This window comes from Odontomachus brunneus, unplaced genomic scaffold, assembly GCF_010583005.1.
Source record: "Odontomachus brunneus isolate Ranch 3 - 2012 unplaced genomic scaffold, Obru_v1 Obru_scaffold_026, whole genome shotgun sequence".
Taxonomy (NCBI): Eukaryota; Metazoa; Arthropoda; class Insecta; order Hymenoptera; family Formicidae; genus Odontomachus; species Odontomachus brunneus.
In genome coordinates, this window is record NW_022639476.1 from 413,974 (window position 1) to 437,592 (window position 23,619).

Consider the following 23,619-nt stretch of genomic DNA (forward strand, 5'->3'; position numbering starts at 1 on the left):
GATTTTACTATGTTTCTAATAGCACAGGAGAAAATTCGCTATCAACAAAGTCTATCTTGCTGAGAAATATAGTAAAAGAAGATGGAATTTTACTATGTTTCATAAGAAAAATTTTGTAAATTTTGTATTTAGCAAATTTTGTAATAGTACATCTCACAATTTCTAAAATATAAATAATACATGAAAAATGAGTGGATAATCAATTGCTGCAGAATGTTGCTATAAAAGAGAGTTGCCGAAATTGTACCGATCTTCGAAATCGTACTTTATCAATTTATCTTCGTATCAATCGTACTTTCATCAATTTATTTAACATTATTGAATGTAAAACGATATCCAACGGTAAAAAAGACGGTTGTCCCCCGTGTGAGGAGAAAATGGACGTTCTTAATGGCTTTCCCAGCGGACATCGACAACAATCTCTGCTCATCGAGTAACGGTCGATGTTTTGCACTTTGACCACTTCCGGCCGGAAGCATATAAGAAGACACACTGCAGTGGCAGAAGCCTCGACCGCTGGCCGGCATGCAATATCGATCGTATACGATGCGATGCGATTTTATCGCGGAAAGGGTGCTCTTTCACCGAGTTTACGGTCGAGGTAACGCACGGAATCGCGCGTATACTTACTGTTATTATGTACTACGGGGTAATTCAGTCGCTCTCCGGAACACGGCGGAACGCCCGGGTGCGCAACAACCTTGAAATCGCGAAATGCACTCCACATTGGTGTCTCTCGCATGAGAAGGAGACCTCGAAGCTTCCGCTTTCGAGGTAGACGTTTCCGTTTCCCTCGCGTTTACTCTCCTTGTTTCCGTGACACTCGACGGCGGCTATCATCCAAGCGCGAAATTGCAGAGTTTTAGTCTATTGATTTGTTTCTATATGAGGAAATCCAATTCAATGTTTCGGATATGACGCAACACTCGCAACACGCTCTCTAACGTTTTTCGTTTCTCCCTCAGATCCAGGCGAAGCGCGAGTTGTTCTTCAAGGGCGACGGCTCGTCGATAATCTCGTCACCGTCGGTGCCGTCGGTGCCGCCACCACAGCCACCATCGCAGGCTCCAAATTCGTCCACGAACTCGTCGTCGTCAACGAGCTTTACCACGGCCGGCAGTCTCACGTCGCCAAACACAGCGCCGGCGCCACCCTCGTCAGCCTCATCTGGTTACTCCAGCAGCGCCGTAACGCCTTCGGTCGGCCTGGGGTCGAACGCGAAGCCGCGATTGCCGTCCGCGGTGACGATCCCGAACGACGCCTCCGAGGACAGCAATAGACGCGAGTCCGCCAGGACCACCTCCAAAGAGGACAGCAATAAGGAGACTAGTCTGCTGCATCACTTGCGACCCACACCACCCACCAAGCCTAAAGAGCTTGACGGCTATGTTGGCTTCGCTAATCTACCTAACCAGGTCTACAGGAAGGCAGTGAAGAAGGGCTTCGAGTTCACGCTCATGGTCGTAGGTCGGTATTGCCGTGATTCAGTCGCGACTTGTTTTACAGAATAGACACGGAAAGACCGCGGTGGAGCTCCGCGTATTCATGATCGACGTCATGTAAATATAGCGATGAAACTTACAACGAATATTGAATTTCGCGCGAGTATAAGCTCTCGCGGAGGGTACCGCCGTGTCTTCCTTTTATACGATAAAACAGAAAAGGAACGCAATAATAGTCAGCTAGTAATGAGTCAGTTTAAAGCGACGCCCGAGGTGTTGGGATCGATGAGCATGTTGCGATTTTCTGGCAAAGAACTCAGACGCGCCGAGATGCATCATCGATGTCGAGTTCTCAGCCAGAAATGCGATTCTCTCCCGGAGCCTGGACATTTAGTGGTCATTGTATGTGGCCGGAAGAACAACGGCGGCCGTCTGTCTCGCGCGCGATTCTACGACTTAAAACTCGTAGCCCGAGGACAAAGGGATTCGTTTCGTCGCGGTCGGTATTTCCATTTTGTCGGGAATATCATCTCGCGAACCTTCCTTCCATCTGCCGAGCACGTGCTGCTGCCGAGTCCTCCTCCCGTAGCTGGATCAAGGCTGTTGTCGCCGAGGTTCAGCGGTTCTCACGCGGGCCCGACGAGTGAGTCCCTCGGAGCTCGCTTCTTCATCGCAGCATCCGTCCGCGCTCTCTCGACTCCGACCTTCGTGAAATCTCCGTGCGTCCGACCATTTGCTCACTCTGCGTCGACCTTGCGTTATTTATGCAAATGAACGGCATTACTCGGTTAGGAGACCAATTTGCGCGGTAATAACGCGACGCGATTCGCACGTAGAGTAACTTTGTGACTTCGCTGATTGAAAAAGGTCATAAATCGCTAATTGCAGCGCGCGCTATCGCGTTCTCATTGCTCTCGAATTTATCGCCGCCGGCCAGTTTCCTTAATAGGAGGAGAGTGACTGCGCTCGATTTAATGTGAGAATATCACGAGTTCGTTCAACGAAGTATTTGCTTTTTCCTTATGCGGGAAAAATACATAAAACTGCTATGTAATGGGAGATACATCAAACTGCTGTGTAAGATAAATTTCTAAATTTCTCTTCGATTAGAATAATCAATTTTGTAATCGTAAGCTCAAACGCAACATTGTCGGGAAGAGAGAGAGAGAAAGAGATACATATTTGAGGAATGCGTTCGCTCGAGAAGCTTGTTGATAAAAGTGCTGACTAAACCATCGACAGCGCGACCAGCCGAATTGATTTTAAACGCGCGGATTTGCCCGCCGACGCGCCATGCACACGACGCGGAGTAAAAGAGTGTCATTGGGTCTGGGGGGAAATTTGAGAGCATGGTCTGTGCGCGCCTGGCTATTATTAGCTCCGCGTATAAACGGAGCCGTTCCTCCGTAAATAGAGCAATCCAAGTGCTGCTGCTGCTTACCCTTGGTAGCGTAGGCGCGGCACTTCGCCTGGTTCAAGGTTCGCGCATTAAGAGGTCATGGTACTCTCACGTCACCACGTTTCATTTCATTTCACTCGGTTTCGACGTGTGCACCATCGTGCAAGATTTATTTTGATTTATTTCGCTGGATCTGTCGGACTCTTGTTGTATACTCTTCTCCGGAATATCCCAGAACTGTCGACCATAAATACTTCGACTGAGATTAATGATCATTTTGCCTTTGGGGAAGGCGGACGTGTCTATAACTTACTTCGCTTTGATAGGATTGTAGTGTCTCGGTGAATTGAATCTCTCTCTCTCTCTCTCTCTCTTTCTCTCATACAGACACACACACACATACACACACAAGAGGAAAGTGGATTTTTACGAAACGGGCTTGTAATGGAGTCTATATTTATGCACGAAAAATTGTTTTGCGATATTTCTTATGATGTACGGAATATCACTTGTGCACTTCTAAAATTTCTTGAAGTAAAATTTCTCATTCGAAAGTAGAGAAAATTCATCCTACTTTTCCAATGGAATCTTACTTGAAGAAAGTTAAGCAGGAGAGAGTTAAAAACTTCATCCTCTATAGGAGAGTCGGGGCTCGGCAAGTCCACCTTGATCAACTCCATGTTCCTGGCGGACATATACAGCGCCGAGTATCCTGGGCCCAGTCTCAGGGTGAAGAAGACGGTCGCCGTGGAAACCAGCAAAGTACTGCTGAAGGAAAACGGCGTCAACCTCACACTCACGGTAGTCGATACTCCCGGATTTGGCGACGCCGTCGACAACAGCAACTGGTAATTATATAGAAAAAGATGAATTCTTTCAAATCTTTCGTCAAGATTTTCATCTCTTCAACAATATAATTGGTCGTCGACATCTCTGTTTTTCTTCTCCTCTAGTTGGGTGCCGGTCATCGACTACATCGAATCGAAATACGAGGAGTTCCTTAACGCAGAGTCTCGCGTAACGAGACGACAGATTCCAGACAGTCGAGTGCACTGCTGTCTCTATTTCGTCGCGCCCTCGGGCCACGGATTGAAGCCACTCGACGTGGAGTTTATGCAGCGTCTCCACGATAAAGTCAACATCATACCCGTTATCGCTAAGGCTGACACCATGACGCCGGACGAATGCGCGCATTTCAAGAAACAGGCACGACTCGTTGAAAGCTTTCAAATAAAATAAAAGAAATTTGAAGGAGAAGTAACATCACACGTACTGACATTCCGACTGACGTTTTCAGATTTTGAATGAGATTGCGCAACACAAGATCAAGATCTACGAGTTTCCGGAGGTGGAAGAGGAGGAAGAGAATAAACTCCACAAGGTGTTGAGGGACCGAGTACCGTTCGCGGTTGTAGGAGCGAACACTGTTGTCGAACACGACGGCAAGAAAGTGCGGGGCAGAAAGTATCCCTGGGGAATCGCAGAAGGTACGCATTTGATATAAATCATCGATCTATCGTCATCATGTCTGAAATGCGAAGAAGAATCTCCACTTTAACACGTTGATTGCTATTGCGTTGATCTCCATTAATTGTAACGAACGCTCAACTGATGGATCGAATTACTGAAGATACGATGAAGAAATGTAACTTGAAACGCATTGATCCTTCACTTGAGCATTTAACAATTGCAACTGTATTTTTCCATGTTCCTTTCTTTATCTGCACACAGTCGAGAATCTGGAACACTGCGACTTCATAGCCCTTCGAAATATGGTGGTGAGGACACACGTGCAGGATCTGAAAGACGTGACGAACAATGTGCACTACGAGAACTTCCGGTGTCGCACGTTAGCCGGCCTGGGTGTCGACGGCAAGCCGACAAAGGCCTCGAATAAGTAAGTACCACACGTGTCGCTTGATTAGTTTTGCGATTTCTCATAAATGTTCCGTCTGATTATGTGGGAAAGAGCGAGCGAAAGATATATAATCGTGCTAGAACACTTTGTCGAGGAATAGATGTACCTCTTAGTTCGTCGAAGTAGACGAATCGGTCGTGTGTCGTGATCTTAAAGATGCGAAGATTCCTCGAACCACTCGCTTGGTTACCGCTCATTTCGCTGAAGTCGAGAGAGACGAGAAGAAGGGCAAGCCCCCAAAAGTATACACGTCCCTCGTTGCGACAGCCACTTAGCCTCATGTCACGTAATGTGTCGCCCAATTGATTAATTCACCTGTTCCCAGTGTGGCGCGATATCAACATTATCGTCGGACGCGATAAAAAAAAATTAAATGATGGGACGATTCATCTTCCTTAGTCGGACCCGTCCGTCCGTCTGATGAAGATCACGACACGCCTCGCTTTGTCTATTCGGTGTACTCGCCGCAAGTCCCAGATTGTTTGTTTCATTGAGTTTGATTTGAGCACGCAGCGTGTCTCGAGCGAGCACTCGTCTGTGTATATGCGTTGAGATCGTTTTATTTCGAGCTTCAGTATATCACCACAGTATATACCGACGCCGGAAATTGTCGCTGCCGGTTCTTAAGTCGATTGTCGATTGTGTGTACTTGTGTAAATGAGAAACGCAGCTTGTAACCACCATCACCACCACACCAGTGTGTCGTTTGCGTTTTCTGATTTTTCCGTTTTCCGAGGAATTCTTCACAGATGAGGGAGGAAAGGTTGTGCATGCAAACATTATCCAAGGCCCACAGTTTCGCGCTCGAATTATCGTTAGTAGCGTTATCTCGATCGCGAACGATGATTTGTATCCTTAGATTAGACACGAGAACGCTGCCAGGTGGTTGCTTCTTCTTCTTGTTCTTCGCGCCACCTCGACAGCGCGTCGTCGCCCCGTGCGAATTTTAATGGTGAATTTCTTATTGGTCAGTTTGTGCCCTCCAGGAGTGATGAACAGTTTCATGACGGTGTGGTAAGTCCTTCAATAAGGCTGAAAAGGATGTACCTATGGTTTTGTGTGCACAAGCCTTGTCGAGTTTCGAAAACTTTTTTCTTGGGATCTTCCATTTATCGGGAGGGCTCACTGCGCGCGAGATATTACATATCGATGTTGTGTCGGATGTTGTAAAGAGAGAGCTTTGTATCATAGAAGATCGAAATGTAAACGGGGTGTATTCCTTTCTTTTGCTTTTTTTAATCCGGCATTTTAAAACGACGATGTAGCGTTTGCGTCCGATGCGTATACAGTGAGGCCTCCAAGAAAAATAATCGACGCGAATAATTGTACGTTCTTTAGAGACAGAACAAGTGATAAGATAGATCTCACACATTAGATGTAACACTATTTACGTTTGCCTGCCGCCTTTATTATATTATACGTTTGTCCCTTGGCATTAGTATCTTGCAGTATTGTGTACGGTAGTTTAGCATAGCTAGCGTTATTTTTTACAGTGCCTGTAAATATCTTGTTGTAGCTCTACAGATTTTACTATTATCTACTTTTCACACAGGAGCCTCGGATTTGCGTCGTATAGAAATGACGGAAGAACGAATCGAACTGTCAACGAATGTTATCGCACATAGCGTCTATACACGTTTATAGAAAAGTCTGTCTGATATTTGTGAAATAATATAATATAAGTGAAATTTTGCATAGTGAGATAATTGCAGTTAGAGAACCATTTTGAATGCTATTTAGTTGGCACAAAAAATAATTATTATTTTAATAAGATTAACGATTTTTTCTCTCAACCTAGTCGCTTCGCGATGTGCTTTATAAACGAATTGTTGAACTCCTGTGAGTTGAAAAGCGATATTCTAATCGCCACGATAGCTCGAAATAGTGATGAAATAGGAAACCAATTATTGGATGTAATTTGTGTGGCATCGATTCAATGCAAATCCAGGCTCCAGCGTTTAACCCTTAACTGATCGTGGCCTTGTTGGAATTTATTCGACGAGTTATACGCTCCATCGTGCTATTATTAGCGGGAATAGCTGTTTCGCTGTTATGCTTTTTCCATTGATTGTCCGCAACGAAAGGCGGATGTACGCGGAGGAAAAAGAATATCTCGAATATTTTTTGTAATAAATCTGGAACACTCGTGACACGCATAGTTTGTTCATAACGACGCCACGTCATTTGATGGTTGTTATAATTTACCGTTATCTTTTTGCAGCACTATTAGTTACTATCTGCAATAATCCTGGAGAGTAAAGCACTATTAACCGTGATACTTGGATATATATTAGATAGATGATTATATTGTCTTTTCCAATTCTGACTTTGAGATTTATTTGCGAAATTCAAAGTAGAGAGTCGAGTCTCTCGTGCCGCAAAGAGCTAACGGGAGCTTGTAGACATAAGTAGAACGCTGATCAAGGGTTAGATAAGTATCGAGGATATCTGATACGATCTCCCGCGTTATCCTGTATCTTCTTGTACTGGCGAATTTAATCGGTTAGTTTTAATCCGAGCCCACTGGGATATTTCGTAGGAACCCGTTAGCACAGCTGGAAGAAGAGAAGAGAGAACACGATAACAAAATGAAGAAGATGGAGACGGAAATGGAACAGGTGTTTGAGATGAAAGTTCGCGAGAAGAAGCAGAAACTGAAGGACTCTGAAGCGGATGTAAGTGAGACATATCTACATCCTTGTGCACTTTTGTTTGCATTTCTCACGTAATAGGTTCCATTTATTTTCATATCTCTTTTTTACATATAAAATGTAAACGATGTCGATATTCATGCGAAAATTTTGAAAACAGTTGCAGAGAAGACACGAACAAATGCGACGCTCGTTAGAGCAGCAAGTGCGAGAATTGGAGGAGAAGAGACGGGCGTTCGAGGCGGAGAAGACTGCCTGGGAGCAGCAGACCGGCCACAGTATTGAAGAATTACGTAGACGCAGTTTAGAAGCGAATTCGAAAGAGTAAGTAGCCCTCATTCAGAAAGAAAGGAGAAGAAAAGCGACACATTACCTTCGATCGTTGTGATTTCACAGTTGCACTCTATATCACACGTTTATTTATTTGTACTTTTTTTGTATTGTGTCTCGAGCAAGATATGTTATTTTTCTCGCACGAAATACCTCCGTAAAGGAAGAGAAATGTCTTCGTATAGTTTGACTCTATTTTTTCCTATTGTTTACGTCAGAGACGCTAACACAATTACGAGCAATTAACGAAACAACTATACATGTGTGTGTGCGTGTGTGTATATATATATATATATATATATATATATATATATATATATCAATTGCAGCTGTGTCGCTGGTGATTTAGTATCTGAGTTTCGAGTTGCTTAAATATTCGGTTTTTGAAGATGCAAAAACCACACAACGTAATTTAGAGTCTAACGCAGCTTTGATGACAGCTTTCTTGTAGTCTGTGTCTCGCCCACTACCGTGCTTTTTTTCGGTCGCAGAAGTCGTCCACCGACTGTTAATGCAAGATTCTTCAAAGTAAACATTTTTACGGGTTTACGAAAATTAACTAGCGTTTCGACAGCGATGTAACTGTGTTTTGGATGATTTCGCTGTGATACCGATGTTATATCAAATATCGTGATATCGATAAATAATATTGTACTGATATACAAGGTCGTACCGGTATTCTTTTTATTATTCTTGTTTTTGTGTAATACGGAAGTATCGGCAGTATAAAGACGGTATTTTTGATACCAATTTCAATTTCTCGTTCTGACTCGCGAATGAACATTGATCACACGATCAGGAAGATGTGGTGAAATTATCCGTGAAAAGTCGAGCTCGAGAAATTTGTGACCGAAACAAGAACACGAATAGTGAATCGACCGACGTACTGTATAGTACGATGTGTGGGCCTCGCTATCTGCTGTGTCTCGTAGTCATTAATACGTGTTTAGATTTAATGTGAGATCTCGTAGTTGCCGTTTGTGCCGCAATATTGCCGTCCACGCTTGACATTTACGTTCCTTTACTGTCCCGGTCGCTTTCACGAAGCTTGCACTAATCACAGAGTAATCATCATCATCGACATGATATTTTCAACCAGACCGATTCCCGTGTGTACATAAGTCTGTGTGTGCGTGCGCGCAATCGAATTTTGTTTTATAATTTTTACACACTAACGGGGTATAGTTCGCACACGCATCACGCGACTCCCACGAACCATTTTTTTCTTATCGCGCGTTTAGCACTGAACGAGATTGCCCGGCATTTGAATTTGCCATGAAAAAGGAAAATGTTTCTATTTAGTGTTAAAACGACTCATCCCAGCAATACGAACGAATGGTAGTCACCAGTCGTTAGAAAAAAAAGTCTTGTCCAAAAGACATTTGTCTGACTTCATGTTACCTGGATGGATCGAGACCGGGCAGACCCATTCAGCGCCAAATGCGACGTCTTAACGTCGAACCGCTGACGTTTCATGCGTCGCACACTCTGAAACAAAATATTGCTTACCGCGTGAAGAAGAACGTCGGCGGTTCGCCAGGGTGACTGTTGTTAATGTCTCACGTTGATGACCAATGATCCAATCATCACGTAGATCTAAGGCCGCGATCACACGCCGCGCGTCTTTCTCTTTGTTCGGTTGTACGTTCGCAACGAAAGAAAAGAAACGAAAAGAAAAAAAGAATGAAAGTAAGAAAGAGAGAGCCCGGTTTGTTTGTCACTCTTGTGTGTATACCATATCGCGGTGTCCTCCTGATCTAGGACGGGATCGATGTCCTCCGAGGGATCTGGAGGTGGCGGGAGTACGTTGAGAGGGTCCCGAGGGATAGGCAGCCTCCTCCGCCGTCACACCAGTTTCAAATCACCTCAAGACAGCCCCACACAGATACAGCTTGTCATACAGCATCCTGAGCACCCCTAATAGACTTGTCGGACACGCTTCGCGAGACTCGTGTGTCGAGGTCGCGAATTTCTCACTCGACGCGCTCTCCAACCCTCATTCAGACGATCCTGGTCTTTCCGGCGATAAGGCTGCTCAGACACGAAAAAGATTCCTAGTAGTGGGTCGAAGCGAGAATGGAAATCAAAAGGTCTTCTTTTTAGACCAGTCGAGAACAATCAAATCAGAGGATAGCCGAAGATACGAGAAAAAGAGAAATATTTTACATGAAAGAGCGCATGTTACAAGATCACACGACCTCGATCGCCTGATGAAGGGCTGAGAAAAGAATCTCTTCATACTTGTTGAGAGGAGTAAGTGCCGCCTGTCTAAATTTTACTTTTCTCCTCAAGTTCCAAATAATCAACGAATCCACGCACGGTGTGGTAAATCGATTCTTTCGGATCACATCAGATATTCTGATTGTCGGACTGATCAACTGCGATCATCAGTCACGATTAGCTTCCACGACTGTGTGAAACAATTCGAACACGCGTATTTGTTTTTGACACAGCCATTATCATTATTATCGTATAGGTGGCACTTATTCGCATCGACTCGCGTGCGTTACACTCGTTTAACCCGAGTTCGATACATATCGTAATCCAAAGCGACTGTATATTTCTAACGAGAAGTGTCTGTCGTAAGCTACGCCATAAAAAAAAAAAAAGAAAAAGGAGAGTAATGTCGCGTACACGAGGCACACATACGATAAACGCGATCCAGTGTGGTAAACCACATTCCAGCGATTTTACAATCGATCGTTCCGTCTCGCATTCAATCACCTCATGCCTTGTTTCTCGTTCGTTTTTATAGGTATCGGTCTCATTAGAACCACGTGCATTTCGGGACAGTATACAAGTGCAACAATACACCTATTAACGTTCAATCAAAGCCGAGTGAGAATCGATATAAATGAGGGACGAGTGTCGTGGAAAATGCAGAAAATGGCGAACAAGCTGGACAAAGTTGTTGAGGGTCCGTTTTGAGCGATTTTTGCGTTCAACTTGAATCACCTTGAATCGAACGGCTATTCAGTACACGGCATTTCCAGCTGGACTAAGTTTCGAGAAACTGGAAACTAAAAGGAGTAACGCTTTAGAGTGTCATTCGACGAATATATTCAATGACGAAAGTTTGACTCTCGATTAGAGGTCAACCGCGCTTCAATGACTTGAATCGAAATTTCCGTTATTTCGCCTTCTTATTTAATTAAAATATATTTATTATCTAACTAGAACACACGTATTAAAGATTATAAACCGACGAAAAGTTCTTCGACGAATCAAGAATGTGTTGAATTTTATTTTCCAATCTTATTTTATTTTACTTTTCGAGTGGAATTTCGCTAAAAAAGTTCAGAGAGCAGATAATCGACATTTATTCTCTTATTAAACGAAAATATTTTTATTTCGAATATTTCATGAATAACATTCGATGCTCGTCGCTCTCGCCGCATTTTTCCCGAACATTCTGTCCCTACTCTAATAACAAGTTTCTTCACTTCGACGAAGTCGCGTATATCCGGTTCAAAGTTCATAGCGAGGAATTACGCGCGTTCAGAAAACGCGATTCTTCTCATACACACTCCCATTCACCGTTGTCCATGAATCTCTTTCATGCGCGTTCATGGTCGTTTCTCATTTTATTCATCATTTCCTCTTATCCGTCGTAATCCACGTCGTTAAGGCCGTATCAGACTAAGTATTGAAAACTAAGGATTGCAGATGAAAGATTTGAATTCACGACGATCACGAGTAATTTCGATCGTGATTCGTCTTGTCTCAATCGATCGAGTTCCAGTCATCAACCTGCAATCCTTAAATATATCTAGTCTAATACAGACTTTACACGTACAAACATGCGTGTGTAGAATCTCTTACACAACGCGAGAACATTATTAAATAGTACATAAATCATGGTAAAAAACATGTAGATGATACTTCACACCGTATTAAGTATTATAGCTTGTATGTACAATTTAGCAACATATTTTTGGCACGGACTTTTATAAAACGAGATAACGATGTAACACGGGCAACAGCAAAAGTCGTGTACAAAACTCATTTTTTTTACCTCGTCGTAAACGTCGTTTTTTGTACTCTAAACCTGCGTTTTACACACGACCTCCTCGGACCTCTCAACTCTTTACCGCATGTGACGCGTGCCATAATCAGTCAGCCCTGCCTCTCTCGCCGCGATAAAGCCCCATAAACAACGCGATTTGCTGTGTCATCTCTTATTTGCACTCATCTCAAATAAACTGACGTTCACATCTTATCCTTTCCGATGGTCATATTCTCATGTGACGGCAAAGCCGCTTTTATCCGTCTTGAATTCTCCTCCTCTCGTACGTAATATGATAACGTTAGCGAAGATTAATGCAGTTTCATCATTTTGTCGGTTAGCTGAGCTATGCGTGTATTTTGTACTAGAATGACACGCAAAATCAACGTTTCCGACTTTACTGTTCGACTGACGCTTTTATGCTTATGTCGCGCGATAACAGATTAAATGTTTGCGCGGAATTAATCGCTGAGGAAGCGTTAATGAAACGTCCTTTATTTTTTCAAGTTCCAAACTGCGAAACAAAATTACAACAAGATTCGAAAGTCTCTTGTGTTTTTCCTTTTTTCTTGAGGAGAAGAAAACAGGCACTTTGTTCATACCTCACCCGTTCTTTCCCAAAATCAATGTTCTCCACACAATGTTCAAACACCACGCGGTAAAGGGTTGATTTGTACGAATGACCATTTCGTATGCTCGCGCAATTAGAAAGAAATCGGGACATTGTAAACTCTAAGCAAGCTGTCGATCTCATATTCGTTCGACTATCACGCGTATTCTTTTTTGTTCGTATTCTTTGTTATTGAAATATGTTTCTTGCCATTTTAAAGACTGTTCGAAGATTGCCATTGTTTCTCGAATAAATTCTTTCGCGCAAGCATGATCTGATGTCCTGTCTCAAACGGGATTTTTTGAATCTCAAAAAATTTTTAAGTATTAAGATAAAGGAAAACCGAAAAAATAGACAGCTTGGTAGAGGATAACAACCGCCTACTACTAATAATTACTCACAGACAATTATACATTGTTAATTTGAAGATTTCGATCTTTTTTTTTCGCAAAATAAACGCCAATGCTTACCTAAAACATTTACTAACAGTTTTCAGTCCTCATGCGATTTTTAGCTTATCTGTATTCAGATCGTAAGCGAAGCGACGAGGGAAAATTGTGTGTATCTATGTCGCAAGAAAAAGAGGATTCAAACGAGCGAGTAAATAAGTGAGAAATGCGAAAACTCACAAAACTGAACAATGTGGCACACAGTCTTCCCTCGTTATTTTCCGCGTCATAATTTGCTCCGTACAATGTCCACCGTTTTACAATATATCGTCACTTTAATGAGTTGATCTGCAATGTTAATCGCGTTTTACATAACTTAAGAGAACGTTTCGCACTACCGCGGTAATTATAAATTTCAGAGTTTAATTGAATTTTAAATCAATATTTAAATAATATGGTGGATTTTCTTTGTTGATTTTTATGAATTTATTTACCCTTTTCCATCTTTCCATATGCAAGAAATTAAAGTGGCGATATGTTAATGATACTTTCATGTGTGCATATGTATCTGCAATTAGCATAAATGTTCGAGAGTGCAAATACCGTGTGCAAAGTGCAAATATTTGTACAAACACTCAAATACACAAATGTATTCATGTATTTCGCAAGAGAAAAAGCAGACGTAAGATACGCCAAACGGCATCAAAGGCAAAATTGAAAGCAACGAAAACACACGGTAGACATGACATAACTTTCTGGACATACGATTGATTTAGCATGTTATTGCTCCTTGGTGGCGACCAAAAGATGGGATTGAAGCATGGTTTTTCGCATGAATAGATTTTTTATTCGCAAAAAATTGCAAATAATTTCGCATAACGAATTACATACTGTGATCGGCTGCGAGTTGCGTGCCGCTTTAGACTTTTTTGTTGAACGTCGGTATTATGCTTCCGAATCGATCAATTACAGTTCTTTCAAAATAATACATGTATCGAAGTAAAACACCGTCGAAATATAATAAAAAAATCTTCCTCGCGATATTTATAAAAAGTATAGGACTACGTCAGACGAAAATAACGAATTTCTTGTTGATGTAAGTAATACAAGTGTATTATTATATATTTTATACGTGAGATATATATATATATATATATATATATATATATATATATATATATATAAAATTATATACTCTCTCTCTCTCTCTAAATTTCTTCGAATGAAATTTTATTTATAAAATAGAGTCGCAATCGAATCATTAACATTCGAGTGACTTTGCATTTATATATCGTGACTTCTTCATTCAGAATTGTCGAATGAATATTCTTATTCAAAATAGAGGAATGTATCTTTGATGTAACTCAACTGTTTCACACAAAAATAAATTCACTCTAATCGATTAGAATATTCACTTGTATGGATCTAAGTTCATATTAAACATTGACTTTTATAATTTCGAGTGACGATATCTTCATCACATCGTTTCAAGCAAATTTCTACTTTTTAAATGACATTTTATTCTAAGAAATTGAGAAAGTATTATATTGTAATGGATATATTGCATATACGCGCGCATATATAATTATCATTTCAATTCTAATCACAATCGATAACCAACAGAGAAAGAGAATGTCCGATCACAAAACTAACTTCAAATCCTTCACCTAGATCGATTCCATCTGTTAGTCTTCATAATATTTCCATTCAAGACAAGCTTCATATCTTATGCAGGCGCGCAACGTTGCGGATTAGAAGAGGATCTTGACCGTCGCAACCGGAACGCATCATCTGATATTTCGATGATCTTGCAAAAATTGTCACCTCTTTATCGGCAATATGTATGCGCGCGCTGTATTAGTTTACGTTATATATAGCAATATTCGAACAGCTGCTTTATATGGGAATTCTTCTTTCAGGGCTGTTGACGGTAAAGATAAGAAGAACAAGAAGAAGGGCCTCTTCTAATCAAACACGGTTAAAGAAAGAGAAAGAAAATGAGTGGCAAACGGACAGACAGGCAGATAGGAACGGCGGTTCCGGCGCGGTTGTCGTATATTCCCGGCGACGACGATTACCAATGACGAGTACGGCTATAGGTAGATTCTGATCAATTTGGTAGGGCTCGATAGGTGCGATTACATAGCGATCTGCAATCTCACGGGTGGATCGGCGATCTCGACGCGTGCTTTGTGCATGCAGCGACTGAAGGAAAAGCCGCGAAGAAGAAACTCGGAGAGATAATGATTCTCTCTCTTGAAACACAGTATTCACGGAGGTAGTAGCGCTACGCTCAATGATTGAGTCCGAGAAGGACCTGTGAATCTGCAAAATAGCCAGTCAGTAGCGAGAAGGATAGAGGACAAGTTGTCGCGGAAGTTGACAAATTTTTGTGAAGAATTTATGCGAGCTAACACTTCATAAATTCAGTAATCACTGTGGGTCCACGACGCTTTTGCGTGTTCTTCTCGCGTATTATTCTGGAGGACCCAGAACGCGACTAGGGATAGGCGATATCCTTCCTTCCAAACGACGATAGTCCGGGATACGCGCGTCGAAGATTGGTGATCGATCCTGTTTCGTTGTTTCGCAAAATATGCTGCTTCTTGCAAAGCTACTCTTAAAATTTCCCCGGTTGTAGATCTCACTCGAAACAAGTGAACGTTCACTCAAAGCGATAATACGATAAGATATTGTAATTCGGAACCACGAAAGTAAACGTTTAACTTCGACCATGCAATATAATATGGACTTTGTCCATATGTGTAACTTTTTTTAGTAGAATGAATTTCTTTCTGAATCATTGAAAGATATCAAGTCTTATCAGTTTATATCAGTGAAGTCTCATTCTGGATACACGTTTGATGTTAGATGCTGAGTTGATTAGATTCCAAGATTTGGTAGTTGCTTTTACATGAATGTTATGTATAACGTTGTTCCAGTCAAAGGATCAGAACCAATATTTGGCATTTTATAACTTTTAGAAAATCACTCCTAACTCATATTTTGTTTTCGAACGAAAATATTTATTTGAGTGAAAAATTATTCAAGTTTAAGTGACTCGATTATCACTCCATTTTTCGAGTGAGATTTCGCTCAAGTAAATTTTAGAGAATACGGACTGAGTGAGTGTGTGTGTGTGTGTGTGTGTATGTGTGTGTGTGTGTGTGTGTGTGTGTGTGTGTGTGTGTGTGTGTGTGTGTGTGTGTGTGTGTGCGAGAGAAAAAGAGAAAGAAGACGTTGATTCGTCATCTTTTGAGTGAGACGAAGTTGTCTCTGCCGCCTGTGCTTTTTCGCGCTTCCTATTAGTATTCGAGGAAGAAGACAAGAGGAACAAGGGAAAGAACAAGACATGCGACTGACACAAAAGTCTTCTTATACGACGCTTACCACCGTTCAATCCGCGACCGCCATTTACTTACGACACAATTGTACAAAACACGTAGACGTAATTTTTTGGAGAACGTAACTTTCGTACATTTTTCCTCGGAGATAGTTAGTCCCGCTAAAAAAAAAATCATGTACTTTCCGCGTTACGAGAGAGCGTCACGTTCGAGCCGCCCTCCGTCGATCACGATTATAACGAACGGATTAAATGAACACGAAACAGCGACCGAGTACCGTCGTACAATCGGTTGTGCTTGAAGATATTCATCATATCATTATACCTTGTAATTAGAGTAATCAAATATTTCTTAAGATTTTTTAGCTGTTTAGGAAATCAAGAAGAGAGATAGCATCATGTCTATTCTTTTTAGCTGAACTAGATTGCATTGTTTGCCTTTAAAATGAAATGGGTATATAATTGAGTGTTAAAGGGAAAAAAGAGCAAAATTCCAATGTTACACAATTGCAGTTAGGAAGAACGAGGTCTATTATTACGCTTGGCGATTTGTCGAACGAGAGAAATTCATGTTGCTTTGACAACCTTATTGGATTGTCTCGAATCGAATTGTAAGAAATATTTAAGATGGTTTATCGCAGTTCTTTGAATTTCACGATTAATATAATACACTCAATGAAAGGGCAGTTGGTATTGTAGTGCTTTGATTTCAATGAATTTCAGAACACATTCGACATCCGAATAGAAAAATTTATTCTTTCTAATAATTATTAAAAAAACATTCTTATTTAATTGTGAATATGGATATATAGTGAAGCTTATTGAAAAAGAAAGTACTGCAACCTTTTCTCCACTGACTGTATAATTATCAGAGATATGACGGTTTCGAACATTTCTTATTTTTCGTTCATTCAATCACCGCCGTCTTCGAAGCAGCGATATTTCGAGTACGACTATGGCATAAGAAAACATACGATAAGTCTCGCGTGTGTGATGAAGATAATTGTGAGCCGCAGAGGGAGGCCGAACATGATATTACACGAAAAACAAGCGACCATATATATACATATATATATACATATAAAGAAATATATATATTTATGTATAAATATAATGCAAGAGGAATGCGTAAGCGTAACTTTAAAGTTCATGTACATGTAAGCCGCCGCTTCTGCGCGGGGCGCGACAATTATCGGTTACGATAAGAATGAATCGTTGTATAAAAATAAATCTAAGTATGTTTGGACCACCGCGATTCGAGACGGTGCGCTTTTCCTTCCTTTTGTTTTTCATTTACAGAGTTTAATTTAGTCGAAACGCGTTTTTTATTCGCGGTGGTATCTTTCCATTGGATCGTGAAATACAATTTAGAGATCCTCCGTCGCGGTAACGCCAAATATAATTCTTAAAAAAGAAGTAGAATAACTATCGCATAATTGATGCATTGCTTTTGTCCATTAATATATGAGACATTCTCATTCAATGACGAGAATTGTCGAACCGGGACGCGCCGTCTGGAATCCGTCCAAGTTAACATGTTTAGGAATACTAAGCTACTTAAGTTACTTCTGTGCCAAGACGAGGGGGGTGTTGAGCATTTTGTAACGCTAGCGAGCGGTCTCTTTGGTTACCGCGAAGTTGAAGCATCGTGCGCGGGATTCTCCTTAGGAAAATCCCGTGGGCGCGTTTGAAGGGTTCAGGGGAAATACATTGAGCTGCCACTCGACATGCCGGTAGGCAATTCTAGACCCTGAGAACAGAGCGCTTCTCAACAAATTTTGTTTTTTTCGGGTAGCCAGATGTGCGAATTCGCGCTTGCTTCTGATATTGCATAATTTTTATCATTCGATCTCAGAATCTGTTCCTTTCAGTCGCATTTCTCGCAATCGCTCTCTTCTTTCTTTCACTAGATGCGCTTGTTGTTACACGTTAAGTACACGTAAAGAAAGAAGAAATTGAGAAGAAATGAATAGCAGCTGAGAGGAAGAGATTCGCGAAACGTGTTGCGAAGGCCAGTAAAAATATATCATTGGATGATCTTCAATGAATTTCGTCAATATTCAATTTCGCACATGGATATTCAATGTTAATGGATACTCTATTCTACTACATAGATACTTTTTTATGCTTCCCCCGTTCCCTTCACATCACGGGGCTGAGAAACACGCGTGTGCGCGTGTGCGCCACATTCCTATTTTGTACGCATTTTTCTAAATAGACTCGCCGGCTCGAGCGTGTGCCGTTTCACCAACGCGTGGCTATTTTAATCTCCCATTTGCACTTTTAGCGTATATTGTGTCGGATAGTCGGAAATAAAATGAGCGAGCTGCCGCATTTTCAATGCCTAAGTGGAAATCGCTAATTCTAACGATTTCTCAGGAGCCAGGAGTGCGGGAGCGCGAGAGGATCTGAATGTTCGCGCGACAAAACCCCGGGTTCTCGAGAAGCACGATCAAGAGACTCTCCTCGAGATTGCTCTGCGGAGAATTGCGAATCAAACAAATTGGAAATGTAAAATCTGTGTTAAACTAGGCTTACGTGCGGGAAAACGGACTGTCGATTGTACTTAATTGTCGGTGCGACGAAATCGCCCGATCGCTTTTCCGCGCTGCAAAAATGGAAAAAGAAAAGCAGCCGATATCGAGCCGAACACGGCACGTGGAACGGATGTTATTTATAAGGCTGAACCGAAGGCCAAGAGATAAGTCGGGAAGTGTAACGATAAAACTATGTGTATTTCTATGGACGATGCTTGTGTAACGTTTAAATGGTTACTTGTAGGATCATTGTAAAGTGGCTCGCGGGCGCAATAATCGATTCGTGATTACGGTAGCTCGAGAGTAAGACGGAGCAGGGAGATGCGTGAGAATGTATTGGAAAGAGGGAAAGAAGGAAAAAAGAGGTAGATAGACGAAACAAATTATATTTTGCCGTGCCAGACGAAAACAAAGCTGCCGTCGCTAATTGTAGACCAGTTGTAATAACGACTCATTATTGTATCGCGACGAACACATACATGCGCATAACACCGATTCACACATACATACACACATACACACTTTAGAATATGTATCCAGTAAATTATATATAAAACTATGACGCGGGTGTGTGTGATGCTCTCCTCTGATCCATTTCACTCCCGCGAGCCTTTCCCGTTGGTCGTATGTGTAAAGATTTGATTTTAATTTGGATCAATTCGCAGGAGCGATACCTTCGTAAAAGACTCGACGTTCCTCAGGACTTGGAGTTTTCATCTCCATTCTGCAATGACGAAGCGCGAAGACGAGAAGTGGGACACAACACACAGGATTTTTTGCTATTATTGACAGCATTGTTCATCACTATCGTGTCATCACCGAGCCTGTATGCTTTCTTCTCGTACGCTCATAAAGTATTTATTATTCTCTGGAATATAATTGACGTAAGCAAAGTTCAGCCTTTTCTATTGTTCGGCTCTTGCGTCATGAAGCAGCGGATAATACAACGAAGTTTATCATTCGCAGTCTGACTCGTAGTGATTACGACACGTTCGTGAAGAACTCCAAATATAAACTCAGACATATTAAGTATTAACACGTTCGCTATCACAGTTTATTTAAAAGGCTCTTTCAACAGCCTACTTTGTATATACTTTTTTTTTAAATGTGATTATGTAAAACAAACTTAACTTGATAATGTGTAACAAATTTTTACCAATACATATATATGACACTGGTAGCGAACAAAATTTATATTGTTAAACAATATAAATTATACATAAAGCAATTATTTATTATATGATCTTCTTAGATAACATCAGCGCTTTGAATAACGATCAAACTTTTTATTAATTCCAATGTCTAAATTTTTATTTGGAAACGACTAATACGATCCAAAGTGAACACCGAAAAAATATCGGCTAAACTACGTTCTTAAAACAGAGTTGGACATCAATCGATTAAAATATCCTCTGACAAAAATAATCAGTAAATCAATAATCAAAATAATTATTAATCAGTGCGTAATCGATCACATCAAAGTTTGATCAATAATTGATTTGTGATTTTAGTATATGATAATTAACTTTGATTATTGATGTGCCGATTATTTTAGTCAAAGAAACTTTTCAACGATATTAATATCCAACATTGCTTAAAAATCCCTCTTTCAGGCTTATTTTTGCTGTTTTCTAACCCGTTTTAACCACGGAGAGAAACGACGAGTGGAAACCGCCGGTTACACAAAATATTTATTTGTTCATAGCGCGCGTGTATCGTTATATCGAGCGAAATCGTTTCGCTCTTCATGTTTATTTTTCTCACACCCGAGTCCTTCTCGCCTGATTGTAACCAACGTGCTTCTTGCCGAAAACAGACGGAAGCGCAAACTTCACGGCGACACGCGAATCGCGCACACTTTCAATTTGTAAATGCTTGGACGCGAATTAGCGAAACGGAATTCTAATTTGCAAACGATTGAATGGACAAAAACTTCCTTTCAACTTGGCGTGAAAAAACCGGTTTCGTCTTCTCGACGGAAACGTGAATATCGATCTTAAGTCGTGCGCGATTCGAGGAATCCCTCGTCGACACATATGCGTTATCGTGGCAAATTCTACTGTGGTTCCCTTCACTTCTTCATCTTTAACGTAGAGAGTTCATAGACAAGCCATACTTGTTTTGTTTTTTTGCGAAGATCGGTGCTCTAGATACGACAACGTTCGCTAAATTATCAGACATAACATGTTAGCTATGTAATTCAGTTTGCTAGTTACCGAATTTATATATGCTCTTCGTAGTCGAAATATTCATCGCTACATCATGACGATCATCAATACTGCATATAGAAAAATAAACTAAGAAAAGCAATATATTACTCTGTTTTTCTAAGTTTATCTTTAGTCTTTTTAAGTCTTCTTTTCTAAGTTTATCTTCAGCTATATTTTTTTTATAATAGTCTTAAAATATACTCATTATAAATTTTAGAGAAACTCATCATGTAGGGTGTGTAATGTATAATTGAAACTTATTAATTATTTTATTTTCTATTATTTTTCGATCGCTAACAAAACGGAAGTCTTATATAAACGTTAGATTTGTTAGTAATTCCATTAATTATTAATAAAAACGTAAAATTGATCGCGCTTCCATATTAGTTCAGTCATTGGGACATTTATTCAAAAGAAGAATTTATTTTCTTTACAAAAATATAAAACTATCGAAAAAAAATTTTGACTAGTAGAGAGATCGAATTTTTGCTTTAATTTAATATTCTTGATTAAAATGCCAAACTTACTAGAATTCAGAATATATCTGATGTTTGAATAAATCTGATGTTTATAATAAACTTGTAAGATAGATTGACTTACATAAACTTACATAAACTTAATATTTGAGTGAAGGACATTTATTTAAATTTATTATAAATTTTTTGTATGTAATCATAAGATAACGTTCCAGGTGATATTGCAGGCAGTACGTGAATTAAAAAGACAAGCTAATTGTTTGTCTTCTCGATCGATTCAGATTCCCGACTAATAAATATTCAGCCGACCGCGCTGTCGAAATGCAAGCGATATATAATTCTGATAGGCAAATGTTGACGCAAAAACGCGTCTCAGAAATATTTATTTTTATTTTTTTCATGATATCGTATCCAGTTACAAATTTCGTATACAATCTGTAAACTTTTCGCTGAAAAAAGAATTCATCGTGAGCAAACAATCGTTTTCACGACGCGTCATCACGTTAGTAATTCCAGTAATTATTTGTTAATAAAAATGTAAAATTGATTATGCTTCCGCATTAGTTAAGTCATTGGAACATTTATCTTACTCAAAAGAATTTATTTTTTTTTTTAGAATATTATAAATCTTTATCGATGAAAAATTTTTACTGCATATAGTAAGTAAATCGAATTTTTACAATACCTAAGTTATAGTCTGTACGAAAAATTATACTATGCATAGGAAGCTGACTTACTCATATAGGACAAACGCGTTTCTGAGATATTTCGGTGGTTACTTTCAATCAGCGAGACTTCACCTGCTGATAATTAATTTTTTTAAAGTTGATGCTGTCCACAACATATTATGGCGTTGAATAAAAAGCATTGATATTGCCTACGTTCAGCAAAACAAAGAGCGGTCGGTGAGCAATCAATAATCATTAGTCTTTACCACTAGATCGCCAAATTTTGACCAATTATTCAACCGTTGTGCAATCGTTGTATTTGCTCAACGTAGTCATTAAGATTCATTGACCTAATCATCTGCTATTCAAGTCTTTTACGGCCCGTTGGCCATTCAAACAGCGAACCAACAAATCCTAGCACATCGTCGTCTATTCATATCTCCGTTATCAAAAGGTACGATGTAACAGTTGCGTGAATTGTTATTCGACACAAAAAGACGCATGAATATCTAATGCCGAATGAAGTTCAGCGCTTGACATTTTTTTAAAATGACTGACGTAACAGTTCACGTATCTTCGCCTCGAGATCTCTCGATCCCGGAAACATATAGTCAGTGGTTGAAAGTTTGTGATACTTAGGGTTACTTTCACCAAACTCTAATTGATTTAATCGACGACTTCAAATCGCTATCTATCAAATGTCGCCTCCTCTGTCTTGTTAAAATAAAGTTAGTTTTCCGATTATTTTTGAACGACAAATTATCATGACTGAAAATGATTATTGGATAATTTCGCAAAGTTAAACATTAAGGCTCGTCTTGTTGCAGCCATCTTAATTTATGGCGCCAAAAGTAAGGAAATGCATGTTGAAGATTCCGTCGAAATAAAGATATATCTAAAAAGTGACACAACCGATTAAGCATATCTTTAAAATACTTCGAACTCTTTTTACTTTAACAATCAATAAATAAAATTAACATGACAAAATAATAAGAAAAAGGAAAGTTGCATGTCATGTTAATTTTTGCAATTATTGATTGATTAAATCAAAATGATAGTATTGTAGATCAGAGGTATACTTAATCGATTACAAATGCCATTGTTTAGATATATCTTTTTATATCGATGTATTTTGCTGGAATTTTGAGTATGAATTTCCTCGTTTCTGACGTTGTCAATAGTTGCGTGGCAAGAGGCCTTTAATCGATAAACACTTTTTTCTAAAATAATCGGCAAGTCAATAACAAAAATTAATCGACTGTCATATAAAAACACAAATAATTTGTCATTGATTGAGGAAATTAATTGTTAGTCAAACTTTGAGATGTAAAAAAAGAAAGAATTATATATTGATAATTTATTTTAGTTAAAGAAAATTTTCTTCGATCAATGCTGAACTCTACAGTTTTGTCAAATATTCGTCGATTAAGTTCACTGAAGTTTAAGAATGAAAATAAGCTTAATTTAACATAACATGTTATATATATGTTCCTTTTTTTATCGTACTTGGTACAAATGTCCTACTTTCTGTTTCGATCTCTCGCGTCTCATTCCGCCACAATTTATTATCTTTCATGCTCGAACTTCGCCTGCCGCCTTCTTCCCGCCAGCATGCCGTTCCACACCTCTTCCGTCTCTGT

The 23,619-nt window shown here is 40.0% G+C and overlaps 1 protein-coding gene across 11 annotated transcripts in view; it reads left to right on the forward strand.

The window, feature by feature from the left end:
• The window catches only part of LOC116842633 (septin-7), a 40,111-nt gene extending 20,924 nt beyond the window's left edge, over nt 1-19,187 (forward strand). For 9 of the 11 annotated variants that reach the window (XM_032812110.1, XM_032812113.1, XM_032812117.1 and 6 more), the window contains 8 exons: nt 966-1,467; nt 3,482-3,689; nt 3,795-4,047; nt 4,139-4,328; nt 4,573-4,738; nt 7,299-7,434; nt 7,571-7,734; nt 9,502-13,405. In XM_032812110.1, the coding sequence (XP_032668001.1) occupies nt 966-1,467; nt 3,482-3,689; nt 3,795-4,047; nt 4,139-4,328; nt 4,573-4,738; nt 7,299-7,434; nt 7,571-7,734; nt 9,502-9,661 (1,779 nt within the window). In that variant the 3' untranslated portion in view covers nt 9,662-13,405. Of the gene's footprint in view, nt 1-965; nt 1,468-3,481; nt 3,690-3,794; nt 4,048-4,138; nt 4,329-4,572; nt 4,739-7,298; nt 7,435-7,570; nt 7,735-9,501; nt 13,406-14,664 lie in introns of those variants that run through there. The other 2 variants (XM_032812109.1, XM_032812111.1) reach the window with 2 other exon arrangements.
• Nucleotides 19,188-23,619: the final 4,432 nt, after the last annotated feature.